General features: G+C 41.8%; 1 protein-coding gene across 10 annotated transcripts in view; it reads right to left on the reverse strand.

Annotated features, from left to right (window-relative positions):
* The window catches only part of elf1 (E74-like ETS transcription factor 1), a 247,525-nt gene that overhangs the window by 37,668 nt on the left and 193,504 nt on the right, over window positions 1-16,353 (reverse strand). For all 10 annotated transcript variants that reach the window (XM_041195150.1, XM_041195147.1, XM_041195149.1 and 7 more), the window contains one exon: window positions 11,096-11,467. In XM_041195150.1, coding sequence (XP_041051084.1) covers window positions 11,096-11,167 — 72 coding nt within the window. In that variant the 5' untranslated portion in view covers window positions 11,168-11,467. The remainder of the gene's footprint in view (window positions 1-11,095; window positions 11,468-16,353) is intronic.

Here is a 16,353-nt window from a genome sequence, read left to right on the forward strand (position 1 = left end):
TCCCCCACTGACCCCTGGAAAGAGCCAGAGGCATAGAAGTTGAGGGCCACAGTGACCTTCAGAGCCACTGGCATGGGGTGTCCACCCACACAGTCGGAGCTGATCTCAGACCCAATCCTTTGACAAATGTAGTTAACAGTCTCCCTTGGGAGGCGGAGCCTCCTTTGGCACTGCACCTCAGACATATTGAGGTGGCTGCATCATTGCCTGTAAACCCTGGCAGCAGGATAGTGGCATCTTCCACCTTGGATTTCCTGCTGGCCCTGTGCCCCGTGTGCCTGCACCTCTCCTTCCATAGATCCCTCCCCCGGAACCTGCATTGGGACCTCTCCCTCCAAGAGGAGTTGCCTCCAGCAGAGACCACGATCCCCATTACCAGGGTTATGGAAGGCTGTCTGATACCTGGAAGGGCCCACACAGTCTGAATCCTCCGGGGGCCTGGAAGACAACAATGAGTCCTGAAATGAAGCCTAGAAATGCTCAGAATGAAGCTCTGAAGCGAGATGAAGCTGTCCAGTTTAAATAAGCAACCAGCAGCACACAATCTCCAAAACTCCTCACTAATTACATTAACAATGCTGCTGACCCTTTTTATCCCACCCGTGGGTGAGCTTTTGAAAATTGTGGTCTGCCCACCTGCCTGTGCAACGGCCGAGAAATTGTACGGGCTACTTAAAATCACCGACAATTGGTGTGTCAAGGGCCTTAACTGGCCTCTTAATTAATGGTGGGCGCAGCTCCGTCTCCCACGTGCACCCGCTGTCTGAAATGTCGCGAGTGCGCGTGTTGATGTCGGGACGTTCAGCCAATGTCAAGGCACGTCATTTCACGCTTGAGCAGGTCAGGTGCGCGCCCGCCAAATGAAAAATTCTGCCCACGGTTTCTGATCCGGTTTCCTAAGCATCATCCTTGATAAGGGGAGGAAAGGTGATGTTATTGAAAGATAAGATTCTGTGGGGACATGACAGGATAGATGTTGAGAGGATGTTTCCCCTTATGGCGGAATCTAGAACTAGGAGGTGCCATTTCAAAATAAGGGTCTCCCCTTTCAGATGGAAAAGGAGAATTTCTTCTCTCAGGAGGTCATTAATCTTTGAAATTCACTGCCCCAGAGAGCAGTGGAGTCATTGAATACATTCAAGTTTGATTTTTGGTCTACAAGGGAAACAAGTATTATTGTGAGGGGGTGGGTGGACAGCAGGTAGGAACGTGGAATTAACACCCCACAATCAGATCAGCTATGAGTTTATTGAATGGCAGAGCAGGCTCAAGGGGCCAAATGATCTACTCCTGTTTCTATCGCTTTATTTTGCGTACAAAAGATTTAAAAATTGAAGCAAAAGAAATGATCTCTCTATTTTTGCTGAAATATTTCTCGTCTTCCTCCATTTCACCAACCTATTCCTCCTAAGCTGTTTAACATGCTGCTCTCCCTCCTCTGTGCTGAAATTAAGACTCATCTTAACGGTCTCTTACAATAACTCACGCTTTCCCCTGCATCTCAAAACTGAAACTCTTCAGGCTCAGTGTTACTGGATTTATCTCATCATCTCTTTTTTTCAAAAAATGCTTTCCTGCACAATGGGATTTCCCTTTGATTGCTCAGTAATCTTTTTAATAAATGAGGCTCCCCTCAGGGTGAGTCAGATTTAGAACAAGAGATAAAGCCTACAAAAACTTTAACATCTAATATTCGTTCATCAAAAATACTGGCAATCTATTTCTACCTTCTGAAAGTAGAATATTAAAACATTTCCATATGGTATAAATAAATAAAAATAGAAATCATTAGGTACCGTGAACACTACACAGCTAAGGTGCTGGGGTGGGGCGGGGGGGTTAAGGTGTTGTGCAGAGGGAGGGTTGGGGGAAGGGGGTCATTGGGACCAGGCAGTAATTTAAAAAGTGGATTCCTGTTTCTCAAACACACTTTAAAAAAAATAGGCTGTAAAAATAAAGCTATTGGATGGTATTGAGGCTCTTCCTCAGAGACAAGTTTAAATCCAGCCTGACTGCAGGTTGACAGTGCTTTCGTTCTGACACCTGTGGGCGCCTGATGTGAAATAGGTTTCTAGGTACCCAAAGCTATCCTTAATTTGGTACTAAATTGGCAACTTCATTCTGAATGGCCAGAGGATGGCAGATGTAGGCAATGGAAATGCTCATACTGATGCTCTCTTGTGGTTAGGACAGACTGGAGAGAGCTGGACAAAGCCATTTAGCCCCATGCTACCTTTAACCTGGAAGCATTTGGTGCTCACCCAGGTTGCTGGGGATATGGAAAGCATTCCATTTCCCAGCACACTTGACAAGCACACGCAAAAAAAGAGAAAGTTACTTTAATAAATTAAAATGTAGGAATTTCAATATCCCAATAGCTTTTGACCTTGTTCATGTGGAATGGGCTCATGCAAAGATTAGCACTGGAGTACTTAAAAGGTTAAAAAGAAACCCTGTAACAATGAAGAATTCAGTTTATATGTTTTAGTGGAAACTGGCATATTTTATCAAATACTGATGGGGTGCTGATAAGTTTTTGGTTACATTGAATTTTTTTTTGTAAATAGGTTCCTTACTGCTGCCAATCTAGGTACGCATATATTTAAGGCTGCTGTGCTTCCAGTCAGGACAAGGCTAACATCAGTGCACAAGGTTGACCCTCCTTATCCCAGGGTTAGAATATAAATCACCAACCCAAATTAGAGAAACCCTAAATGGAAAGATTGGAAAGGTGCCTTTGAGATAAACATGGTTATGGTTCTGGTTCTGGAGGGGGAAGGGGGGGGAACAGAGTGCCCAGAAGGGGGCAGCAGACATCTGTCAAACTCAGACCCAGTCTGAGCATAAGTTTCAATCAACTTTATTGACATATGGACTGCTGTTCTTCACTGTTGTGCTGCTGTTCTCTCACCTTCAAGTAAGAGTTCTTACGACGTACTGCAAAGGACTCAAAGTAAAAATATTCTCTGTTATTTTGCCTTTTCAAACTCATTATGAGCAAGTTGACAAATGTACTCATTCATTTCTTTTGAAGAGAGAAAAATAGAACCTATTTAGATCTCTGATGATACCTTGGAGATATTTAAATAGTTCAAATTTACACACTTTCACATTTAGTATTTCAGAGCAGCCTCCCTTTAAGTGGCTGTATCAGCAGAGTGAGTGGGTTGTCGTAGGTCAAACCATGACGACACCTCATTAGAAGCTTTACCATCAATTTATGCATGCGTGTTGAACTGCAGCAACTTGGTATTCTAGTGCTACAGTGCCCCAGTCTGGCCCATCCACAGTAAAGGAATGCTCTTTTATTTATCAATTCATTTCGTCAGCTGAAGGTAAATTTAGAAGTAATAATTTTACTGTCATATTAGTTTTGCCAGCAGGAGGATCAGAGTACTGAAGAGATTATCTCAAGTGCTGAAGACCAACCATTCTTATTCCTTTATTAGCCAGGATTTCGGTTTGTCGTGTTTTAATGTATTTCAAAGTATGGATGCTGGACCAGGAGGCTGCAACCAAGCCTGAATCAACAGCCTGGCTCTGAACTAAAGCAATGACCCAGAGCAAGGAGGACACCGGCCTGTTCCACTGGATCGTGCTTTAATTTTTATACTCCAATTCTATAGTTATTTTCTCCCTTCATCAATTCCCTTCTCCCCGATAACATACAATTTCTATTTGTTTATTCGCCAGACCAGCCAATCAACTAATGGCCAACACTTTGGTATTTCTCAAAAGAGAGGCATGCAATTGAAGCTTTTCATCTTGCACTCAGGGGAGGCAATGGCATAGTGGTATTGTCACTGGACTAGTATTCCAGAGACCCAGGGTAATGTTCTGGGGACCTGAGTTTGAATCCCACCATGGCAGATGGTGAAATTTGAGCCCAACAAAAATTTGGAAATTAAAGTCTGATGATGACCATGAAACCATTGCCAATTGTTGTAAAAACCCATCTGGTTCACTAATGTCCTTCAGGGAAGGAAATCTGCTGCCCTTACCTGGTCCGGCCTACAGACCACAGCAATAAGCAATACCCTCTGAATAAGGGCAATTAGGAATGGGCAATAAGTGCTGGCCTAGCCAGTGATGCCTACATCCCACAAACGAGGAAAAAAAAAACTCATCAGGAGAGATACAAGAATGCCAAATTTAAAAGGGAACAACAATTTATACCGCGTGAGTAAAGGGGTGCTGATTGTTTGGCAACTTGGCTCTGATTGGTCAAGACATTGACATGACGAAGGCACCAGGGAGCTATTGACTCCCATGCTTTAGTTTATTCAAAAAAAATCTTTGCCTGTCACTGGGGGTTACTCAGGAGTGGACAAATTTAACTAGACCTTTAGGAATATAAGAACAGGAATAGAATCTTCAGCCCTTCTCCAGGTGATAATGTTCCTATTGCACCCGCTGTCATTGTCTTTCCAGTCAATAGCGCACACAGGTTTGGGAAGTGCTGCCAAATAAGCCATGGCAGCACATTCTGCAGCTAGTAAGCACAGTGCAGCCACAGCACACCAGAGGTTGACCTTCAGCCTAGCAAATAAAGTACAAATTGGTAGACTTCTTTGTCCTGGACGGTACTGAGCTTCTTGAGTGCTGTTGCACTATTCCCACCCAGACGAGTGATGAGTTCAGTAAAGTCCTAATGTTCACTAGGGAAACCTTGCAAACGGCAAAACCTTGAACGATTAGCATGATTTTGAATGAGAACATAAGATAGGTTCCAGCAATGCGATGGCAGCATTGGTTTCTGTAGTTGCTGTACAGCAAATTATGGTACCTGTATACCACACTTAGAGAGGGGGAGCTTCCGAGCAATACAAGACATATATTGAAAATTTTAAAAAGGGACAATCCTCCTTTAAGAAATAAGTGCATCACCTCAGAACTGGCAGACAAAATCAGTGAACATTTCAAAATTGAACAGGACCAGCTTTGGACCAAGAGGTTCAGACATTTCCAGGTTAATCTCTTTGTTCGGGCTGCACTTCAGCTGCACCTCTTCTCACCCCTTTTGGAAAGGTGCTTAAAAAAAATAATTAAGTGTCCACGGCCAGGACTAATGAAGGAATCCACATCCAGAGACTACGACACCATTTTCCCTGTTAAAACGTGTTAAGGTCTTTGCTCTGTCTTGGCTACCGACTCCTTGGGGAAAGAGGAGAGAGAGGGTGGTGGGAATCGTGGATAAGCGAACAATTGCTCACGTGATGGGAATGCAGTGTACAAAGGCTGTAGCACGGTAAGCAAATACGCAAACAAACAGGTGGGACTTTACTGTATTCCATTATACTCCTGCCTTGTAGGCAGTGGAAAGGCTTAGGGGAGTCAGGAGGTGAAGTGAAATAAATTGGATTAATTGAGATTTACATTCTCCACCCCAGAACACCCTTCTCCTGTCTAGTGAACAACACATCTTTGATTAATTCTCAATGTCATCGGATAATATTTCCCATCTCTGCCACACAATGTCCCCTGATATTTAAGCACATAATGACATTTCTAGTATGTTAAAAGTGTTACATAAATGCAACTCATTGTTGTTGACAACCGCCACAATAAGGAGGAAGAGAATAGTCTAAATAGTGCAAATTACAGTTCAAATTCTCAACTTAGATGCCAAGGATACACTGAGCCAGACAAGGCTAAAGTTGGATTGTACAATGCAATTCCAGTGATGAGGCCAGTACACAAGTAACTGCACAGTTAAATCATGCATTTATCCCACATTAAAATCCCAGCTAAACCGTATGGAAATTGTTGAAACAGACGAGCTGAGGGTGGTTCATGGAAAATACCCGCATATTCAATCTCAATTTGCTCATTCACTTGTTTTTCTGTGTCCCACCCACACACTGTAAAAACTCTCTGTTTAACTCAACCCAGCCATTTTACAGATCACAACACCACCATTTCCTGCCTCAAATTAGGTCCCTTTCAGAAAGAATACATCAGAGAATCAAGCTGAACATGAAAATGGACAGAAGAAAGCTGGAATAGGAAATAAGAGAGGCAAAGCTAACACATGAGAACAGATCAGCTAATAACATAAAAGGAAGTCCCAAGCCTGTTATATACACATAAATAGCAAGGGAGTAGTCAAAGGAAAGTTTGAATCAATTAGTGACCAAAAAGTATCTTTTTGTGGAGGCAAAGGTACTAAACGATCAGTACTTTGTATGTATCTTCACTAAAGTGGAAGATGCTGCCAATACCACAGGAGAAATGAATGTAGCAGAGAAATTGTATTAGATAAAAATACATAAAGCGGAGATGCTTAGAAGTTTGCCAACCCTCAAAATAGAAATAATTCAGCCAATCTGGATGGGTGCATCCTAGGTTGCTAAGGGAAGGGTGGAAATTGTGGAAGCTCCAGCCACAACTTTACAATCCACATTGAGTATGGGGTTATGCAAGAGGACTCGACAGTTGCAAAGGTTTCACTCATTTAAAACGAAAAGATAAACCCACCAACTATGGGATAGTCAGCTTAGCGCCAGTGGTGGGAAACTTGTGTTTTTTATTATTCTTTCCTGCGATGTGGGCATCGCTAGCAAAGCCTGCATTTGTTGCCCATCCCTAATGAACTGAACATTTCAGAGGGCATTTAAGAGTCAACTACATTGTCGTGGGTCTGAAGTCACATGTGGGCCAGACCAGGTAAAGGATGGCAGATTTCCTGCCCTGCAGGAGATTAGTGAAACAGATGAGTCGCTTTGACAATCAGTGATAGTTTCAAGGGGCAGAAATTTACATCCCGCAGGTGGGTAGACGACTTTTATGTCTTTAGTATGTGAGTTCACCAGTCAAGTAAACTCGAATTGCTCACCTTCATATACACTAGTTGATGCTCGCTGTCAATAATGGAGAGACCCCGACATAAAAACAAACTGTGATTGTTTATTGCAACAGAAGGCAGAGCACTAAATCCTCGTGTGCTCCCACAACCACCTCCAGCTCTGGACTTAGTTAATCTTAGTTAGCCAGCGCTGTACAGTGATTGGTCAATACTGACACATGGTTAGTCCACTTGCATTCTCTTAAAGGTACATGGGTACTCCGTTTTACCACAGCACCGAACTCAATCAGGTGTAAAAATCTCACGAGATGACCTCGGGCGAGCATCCTGATGCCATCATGCACTCACGCGATATTTCGCTCAGCGGGTGCACATAAAAGTCAGAAGTGCGCCCGCCAACAATTAAGAGGGCAATTAAGCCCATTAACGGTGCAATTGTCTGCAAGTTTTTATGGCCCATCCATGTTGGTGGACAGGCGAATCGGCCAGCCTTTACATTTTTCACAAAACCTCATCAAAGGGTGGGATCAAATCTCCATTAGGAAAATAAAAATAAATATCTGGATACAGCGTTTTTTGAGGTATATTGTGCTTGATTGTGACACATGGACAAATTTTTTTTTGCAGCTTTTTAGTGCTCCATTTCAATATTTGCAGTTCTGCAGGTCCCTGAGGCCTGCTTTCAGCGAGCTCTCTTGAAGCGTTCACCCGCACCAACGTTGTCGCCTGCCTTCTTCCCGCCCCCACCCTGGCAGCACTGGGCTTTTCAGCACACATTTCACGCTGGCAGCCAGCATGAAATTGCAGTCAGGGGCGGATCACAGTCAGGAGGCCTGTTATCCAGCTGCACCCGGGCCCGCCAATCATGCACGCCCGACAAGGGAAAACTTCAAGCCATGGTCACCATCACTGTGACTAGCTTTATATTCCAGATTTATTAAGTGAATTTAAATCCCACCAGCTGCCATGGGGGATTTGAACCCACATCCCTAGAGCATTAGCCTGGGCCTCTGGATTACTAGTCAAGTGACATTACTACTACACCACCATCTCACCAAAAATACAATACAATAAACACAATAATCCAGGACAAAATGAATTGCAACTTCAAAAACATAGGTGAATAAATGAAAGCTAGCACAGGTTTATTAAGGCAAATCATGTTCAACTAACTTGTTGAATTCTTTAATGGAGAGGGTTTATGAGGGCAATGGGGTTGATGTTGTGCATATAGACTTTCAAAGGACGTTTGATAAAATACTATGGACAGAATTTCTGGTCCTGCCCACCATGGGAATCACCACAGGCAGGATGGAAAATTTTAATGGACCAGCAACAGGTCATTTGATTTCAGGCAGAAATTTCCAGCCCCTCGGCGGGTGGTACCAGAAAATCCCGCCCCCACATAACAGACTTTGTTAGCAACATTGAAGCCCAAAGGATTAAAAGGATAGTGGATACAAAATCAGCTATGGGACAGAAAGCCAATTTCCCCAGGTGCAGAGCAGTGGAAAAGCTCCCTTAATATGCGAAGGGCAGAACTTACCAGCCCTGACAGCAACAGACACTGTCGCAGATAGGACAGGAAAATTTGGAGAACTGTTATAAGCTCTCCAAATTTCCCCATTCTGCCCGCAACAATGCAGCAGGGCCAGAAAATCCCAGCCGATGTGTCCTACATTACAGATATTAATTTTATTCCATCATACTGTGGGATTCAAAATTACTCTGGCAGGTTTGGCCATAGAACTACAATGGTTTGCTTGGTATCCCAGTTGAAATTTGCCCCTGCAATTGAAAGGAATCCTCACTGTATTGAGCAAAAATCCTCAACCACATCCAGCGATCTTAAGAAAGCATCATCTATAGAGACAAATTGAATAGGTTTATGCCGCAAGAAAATGATGGGGCAGTGAAGGGGTTGTACAGGTCTCCTTCACCAAATAACTTCAATTTGGCTCAGTTGGTAGTGCTCTTGTTTTGAGTCAGAAAACTGTGGGTTCAAACCTTACTATAGGTTGGACCACAAACATTTAACCCAACACTTCAGTGCAGTATTGAGGGCATGTTTTATCATCAGAGGAATGAGATGTTAAACTGAGGGTCTATCCACTCACATAAGTCAGCATTGTCCAATACTTTGATCATTAGCTAACTGTGGCTAATCGGGAATCGAGGTGCGGTTCATAGCATTTCTGATCAGTAGATAAGTAACAGGTACTGTCATTGGACATGTGTCCTGGAAGCTTTTCATGCATTTATAGGTAAAATGTAAAGATGAAAGACAGAGAGGAAAGTGTTTTGATTGTTATGAGTGCTTTACTTCCTTGATTACTGAATAGTAGTGTATAGTAGTGTATGTTTGTTAAGTAAACATACACATGAATTATATTTGCCTGAATTTGAGAGCATGCATGAGGCATTTGTGACTAAAATTGGTCTGTCAGACTAAAATGAACACCTGTGGCTAATCTGCGATTCCTGTTGGATAACAAATTTAAAATGGATCCCATGGTATTATTTCAAAGAGGAGCAAGGTGTCCTGGTCAACACTCACCCTTAACAAATACCATTAGAGACCAATGAACCAGTCTTTCATCTTATTTACCTGTTTTTTTTCTCTCTCATGCTATAGTCAATTTGGAGATAAGAGTGTTTAATATAAGCAATGTAGCCAAAAGATGAGAAAGAAATTATGCTCATTGGAGCACCAACTGGAGCTTTACACCTAAACATTTATGTTGCTAGCCTGGTGCTAAACAGTTGCAGTGTAATGTGAGTGGAGAAGGCACCAACAGGAAGATCGATCATCTTGTCACCTTGTGAAAGACATCCAGTTGGGCTGATGGTGTCAGGTACAACAATTGGTGGGAAGAGGCAAGAATAGCATTAATAACACACACAATAATGCCAGCTATGAATCAGAGTGAAAACCCAAATCTAATGAGAGGTGGGTGATTAGCAGATGGAGATAAGAGGTTTTTAAAACTTTTATCATGAAGTTCAGCTAAACCTTGTCAGTAAAGCAAAAAGGTTAAAATCCTCATCAACATCCCTCCCCCATCCAGCACTGTTTCTTCAATCAACTTGGTACCAATAGCTACTATACAGTCAGCTAAAGTCTCCAGGTCTATGTAAGTGGTATTTACCAAGGCCCTGTAGCATCCTTCCTTCAGGTCTAGAGTGATAAACTCACTTTTATTAACCAGTTGCCTCAGGGCTCAATCGCTTAGCCTAATCCATCTGTATGACATTCACTAAGGTGCCTTGAGACTTCCAATTCAGGCAGGCGCACGGACTTGAAGCAAGAAGCATATGTCACTAGGGATTTTGGTTAGATGTCACGCCCATGGGCTTTGGACAGTGAGCATATGTTTTGTTGATGCAAACATCTATTTAGGTTAGAAACAGTGCAATACTAGGTCAGTGGATTGACATTTCTGAAGGACATCAAAGAGACTAAAGTACTTAAAACTGTGATATTCAAATGTTCACTACACACACTTGTGCCATTGCTTCCCCACAGTGAATTTACAACCACAGATGGGCCATTGAAGATGGAGAGACAGGGTACAGGGAAAGCCAAGTGTCTCTACAGAGGGGGACAGAAAAAGTAATCTCCAGCAAGCACTATGTCACCAGATCCTACTGAGCTCTTTAGAACCAGAATGGGATTGTGCTGCAAAACTATCACCATTTAAAATGGAACTAGCTAACTAGGGATAAAATTCCATCTAACTGCATTGCCATGGTAATATTTTTCACTTTTCCGGGCTCAGTTCAACCCTCCCCTGACAAAGTTTATTGCTCATTTGCAAACAGCATCAATAAAATTGCAGTAAGGTCAATGGTAAATATTTGAAATAAGGTTTTAATGAACCTTCTAGTTCACTGGTTTTTCATCAGTTTTGTAATGATAAAGAATGATTTCCACACCAGAATACCCACTTTTGAAAGTTACTTGGAGAGAAAATGAATTTTGAAACTTGGTCACGATATAGTGAAAAATCATTTTTAAATTACAGAGCCTTTCATGTCATAATTAGCATGTTGTCAATTCTTGATAGGAAGCCAGGGTCTGATGAAAGAAAATTGAAGTAAGCTGGCTAAAATCTAATAAAGTTGCCATGAAAGCAATTGCTAAAGGATCAACAATGGACAGACAGCAACATAACAAATATAACTTTAACCCTTACTTCTGTAATGTATACACAGTGACTAAAATGGCTCTTCTGTGATATGTCTTACTGTCGAGTGGAGTCAGCAGTACATTAAGCACATGGGACATACCTGGTGTCCGTCATCCATTCCGTTGCTAGCAAATTCAAACACCAGCTCAGACTGTTGGACTGCAGCAGCCATGTCACTCAGATTAAGGGCTCCAGCACCTCTCCAGAATCAGGACAAAAGAGACTTTCTACAAGCTTGTGGGAGGGAAGGCCGCTTTGAGCTTCAAGAGGTAGTCAGTGTGGAGAAGTAAATCAGTCTTGTTAGCCTTAATGACTTTGATGCGAGGAAGAATGTGCCAAAGACTTTGAATCAGAGCTGCATGTACATCACACGGTGCGGTCGTGCTGAGACAGTGGAGAGCCTTCTTCAGTCCTGGAGGCAGGATGACAGTCTTGCAAAGAAAGAAATTTCTTGAAACATTATGAATGAGATCTGAAAGAGTAAAGCATCTATGTTAACAACACTGTTCAAAGTGAAGACTTGGAAGCCAAAGTTAATATTTATCCCAAACATTAGAGCCAGTGGTGCTGGTACCAATAGGTCAGGCAGCCTAGTGACTGATATGAGACATATGGGAGGAGGTGACGTAGTGGTATTGTTGCTGGACAAGTAATCCAGAGACCCAGGGTAATGCTCCGGGTCCCGGGTTCAAATCCTGCCATGGCAAATGGTGGAATTTGAATTCAATAAAAATCTGGAATTAAAAGTCTAATGATGACCATGAAACCATTGCCGATTGCTGTAATGTCCTTTAGAGAAGGAAATCTGCTGTCATTACCTGGTCTGGCCTCTGAACAAAGGGAATTAGGGATGGGCAATAAATGCTGGCCTAATCAGCAATGCCCATATCCAATGAATAAAAAAAACCACGGCCTATTAGGTTTCCTAGCATCAGACAGGGACACAAATAATCAACAATTCAAGTGTCATGACTCAGTAGCTCTTCTACAGTTTTGTTACATCTTAATGAAACATTTTGTTTGACCACCAATCTGATTATTTTCAAAAGAAGTCTAACTTAAGCTAGCCCATTGGCACGACAAAGGTTAATATGCCAGGGAGAGGTAGGATGTGGACTTGCATCAATGATTCCACACATGGGGAGATGCCAACCATGTCCAATAGATGAGGGAAAGGTGCCAAGCACAGGCCTAACACTTTCTCAGGGGAAGTAAGAAAGATGACAAAGCTCTGAGCATGTCACTGATATTCTGATGCACTTCCCCAAGGACGTAGTACCAAATTTTAGCAGACGCTTAGCAACAGAATGGCCTTTCTATCTTGTCTGGGGTATGATGAGCAATATGGTAGTCAAGAAGGAATAATAGAGAAAAAGTAAATAAGACAAAAAGTGCCAATTTTTACGGGATGAAATCTTATGAAGGAACCCAGTGGAGCACAGATTTAGGAATTGAAATCTTTTTAAGCACTAACAAGTCCTTTGTAATGCCTATATTAAAGCAGAAAGACAATTCTGTATTAAGTGCAGAGAGTTTAATAATTTAGGGATCAAAATTTGTGAAAAACTGCTGCAAGCACTTCACCAGAATTTCAAGGAATTCAGTGTGCATGCACACGGTGTAGTGTAGAAGAGGCCTCTGAAGTTACATGAACTACACCAGAGGGCATTTTAGTTCAAGGCAAAGCTAAAAGCCCTTAAGCACATAAGGCGGAGCTTATAACAATTGTTTTAAATGGGTTAACGCCTCTAATGAAACTGCAGCCAAGGAAAATTGCCACAAATGTGCGAGTGTTGGCTCACTAAAATATGCAACAGCAACCCCTAGACTGAGTGTGCCCACAGATTGAGGCCTTTTGTTTTGAAATTGTAATCGATTTCCTGCTCTTACCCAAGATCTCTGACAGGAAATCACCATCTCTAACAGATATAAAAAGGATTTGGCAGAGAAAAGTTCACAATTAAATTGAAAAATATATAAAAAAAAATAGAAACTAAAGACGACATGGGATGAAGCAGTGAGCCTATTAATGGCCTAATTTGTGTGTAACGATTTTAATTCCCCATTTTACTTCAGAATCTTCCATAAACAAATGATTACATGTAACCAGATTCTTCTGTTGCTGACTACTTTTAAAAGGGTGCAAAAGTGGCCAACCCCACTCACATAAAAACAGGTCTCTGGCCATTCAGCTAATGGGTCATAGCTGAACACCTCAGGCTCCGCGTGTGATCTTCACCATCCTGATATATGGTTGAAAGGTAAAGCTATTGCACGGAAATTTCTTTCAATCCCCTCAACTCACCAAAAAAAAAAGTTGAAACGAAATCAATTGCTAATGGATTTCTGAGGAGATTTATTCTACCTTATACTCTCCAGTGACGCTCATGCTCAATAATGAGGGCCCTCAGGTTACCAAAAGGTATAGGAAAAGTATAAAAACCTTTCTGATGATCCACGGTGCATGAAAGAATTACATCTTTTCAATATTTTAAACATGTATAATGTGCAGGCAAATGGGAGAAAACTAACAATATTTGCAGTCCAAACAGATATGCAATCATGGTGAATTGCAAAGTAGTTTTAAATATTAATATACTGCGAGTATCAAAAGTCCTACAAAATCTGTGTGTGCATGCGCCTGAAATTCAAATATCCGTTGGTGAAAATATCATCAGGAAATATAAAGGAAATGGACAAGATTGACAGTGCAAGTATTTTAACACTACAGATCTAATCCAACACTTCCTCACATATGTAAGGTCATCAAAAAGGAAAATGCTCAAGTGCAGCGGCTGCACTGATGGAGTAATGTTCAAAAGAACCATTTTTTCCCTCAAATTCCACATTTGATGCAGGAATTTTTCTGTACAACTTCAGTTATAATTAATTGTCAAGCTTAGCTGCTGGAAAGTAGTAGGTTTTATACCGTGAATTGCAGTGTATAAGTCGACCTGGCCTATCAGATTTTTTCCGGCCCCAAAACTCATGCTTTTGTATATAGTTGGCATATAGGTCAACCTCCTTTTCAACCATGATATGCTGGTCGTGACATGTGGTCAACCTAAATTTTCCTCCCCTTGTTTTGCTTCTGGTACCTTATAACAGAGCGCAAGGAATCAAACAGGTAATACGGGCTGTGTTGCAAAGGTGTGCAGGAGTTTAAGACATGCACACTCTTTGCATCGGAAGCAGATGACATTCGAAAATGGTGACCACCCACACTGGTGTTTCACTTTTATATTCAGTCGACCCCCGTTTTTAGAAGGATTTTGAGAGACTTCAAAGATTGACTTATATGTTGATATCTACAATACTCCTGATCTTTAATTTAAAAAAAACCACACATTTGACATGCAAAAGACACTAACAGCAGCAATATAAAATGATTTTGGCTTTTTTGCTTGGTGATCAAAGTATTAAGCCCCTGAAGACAATCATATTCTGACATGTTATTGCCAAATCCTAGAACTGTACAGCACTAGCCTGAAGAGTGATTATAAAACTGGCTGCTTATTTCCTTTATAATCTGAAGATGGACCATCATCATCATTACAGAAAACTCAAAGGAAATTACTTGTATAAATGATGCCAGTAATAGCCTATGTTTTCCTCCTATTGAAACATAGCAGTCTCAGAAGTGCTACCACTGTACCAATGGGTTTGTCTTTTTTGTAATGATGATGCAAGTAATTTTGTATAGACTAATTAACTCCACCATTATCCAAACCGATTTTTCTGCCAATTGTACATTCTCCTGCATTAATCCAATGGTGTGGTTGTTTAAAGGTTATCTCTTCTCTCTGTTCATTGTGAAATTGGACATGCAAAGTTCACTACCAATAGTAGACAGCGGAAAAAATCTTTCCAACAATGTTAGAGCTCCACTAAATAGTTATCGGCAGCATCTGACCAGCAGATGGATTCCATGTTTGTAACAGAAAATTAAAGGAGAATTGGAACTCTGCATTTTATGAAACACAGCCATGTTGTGATTTTTTATTTGGAGTGACGTAGGCTGACATGAAGCTCAGTAGTATCTATCTGAGGAAATGCTAACAATATCTAAAAAGAATAACGCAGAGAAGCTATTCACAGATTTCTAGTTATTTAAACTTCCAATTATTCAATCTAATGGAGGCTCAGTGGATAGCACTGTTACTTCTGAATCAAAGGTCATGGGTTCAAGTCCCATTCTAGAGACTTGGGAACATTATCCAGGCTGAAACCTCAGAATGGTACTGAGGGAGTGCTGCAATATCAGAAACATTGCTTGAATCTTCCAGTCCCACCAGCAGGAGTGGGGGATCAAAACTTGACGTGACTCAAAATATCAGTTTCCATTTGGCGGAAAATTAGTTTGGAATCTTGTTCTCCTGAATTTCATGACGGCCTAAAGGTGGATCGAGTGTCGCACTTAGCTAAGGCGGGAATCACATTTGCATCTCATGAGTGCTCATTAAAAGGCCAACATACCTGAACTTTGTTCCCTCTCCAAATCAGGCATCCCACAGTGGGAATTTAGAAGGTTCACTTTCCTGACTGTACATAAGTGCCGTGCGCCTGGCAAGGAAGACTTCTTCCTGAATTTTGAGGTCAGTAGGCACCACTTTCATCTTCTTGGGGACCACTGGAGGAGAGTCTCCAGAGAAGCATCGTTGAACCATGGGGCCAAAGGTTGTTGCCTTCTCCTGAACTTTTTTATATATATGCTGAATCCGGAGCTCCTGGCTCGTAGTGAGCCGGGTGCCGTTTAAATGTGATGTCCAGACATTAAAGCCTATGAGGTGACAGTGGGACAGGTCACCTGCTGCCTGCCCAGCCATGCAATTTGCTGTGCTCCTCGCAGATGCATATTAATGAGCTGGACAGTGCAGGATCTCGTGTGTTCAGCCTCTTCACTCTCCAGGGGAAGTCACTTCAACTTCTACTCCCGCCTCCGAACTTAGTCTCCAGAATGGAAAATTCTGTCTATTGTCTTTGAGAAGTTATGCTAGACAAGGCCCTCTTGCATGAGCTTAAAAAGCACAGCACTATATTGAATGAAAAATGTTGGATTCTCACTGCCATCCTGACCAGTATTTGTTTTTCAATTCTTGTCACGAAAACAGATCATTTGTTCATTATCACATTGCTGTATGTGGGATCTTGCTCTGTGCTAATTGGCTGCTTTGTTTCCTACATTTACAACAGTGACTACGCTTCAAAAGTACCCAGTGGCTATAAAGCACTTTGGTTTATCTTGAGGTCATGAAAGACGTTAGATAAATGCAAGCTGTTCTTTTGACCCTTTTACCCCTCTGCAATTGTGAGTTAATGAAAAGATGGTGATGGCAAATGTCTTAACTACAGCTCAGC

The sequence above is a fragment of the Carcharodon carcharias genome, chromosome 9 (assembly GCF_017639515.1).
Source record: "Carcharodon carcharias isolate sCarCar2 chromosome 9, sCarCar2.pri, whole genome shotgun sequence".
Taxonomy (NCBI): domain Eukaryota; kingdom Metazoa; phylum Chordata; class Chondrichthyes; order Lamniformes; family Lamnidae; genus Carcharodon; species Carcharodon carcharias.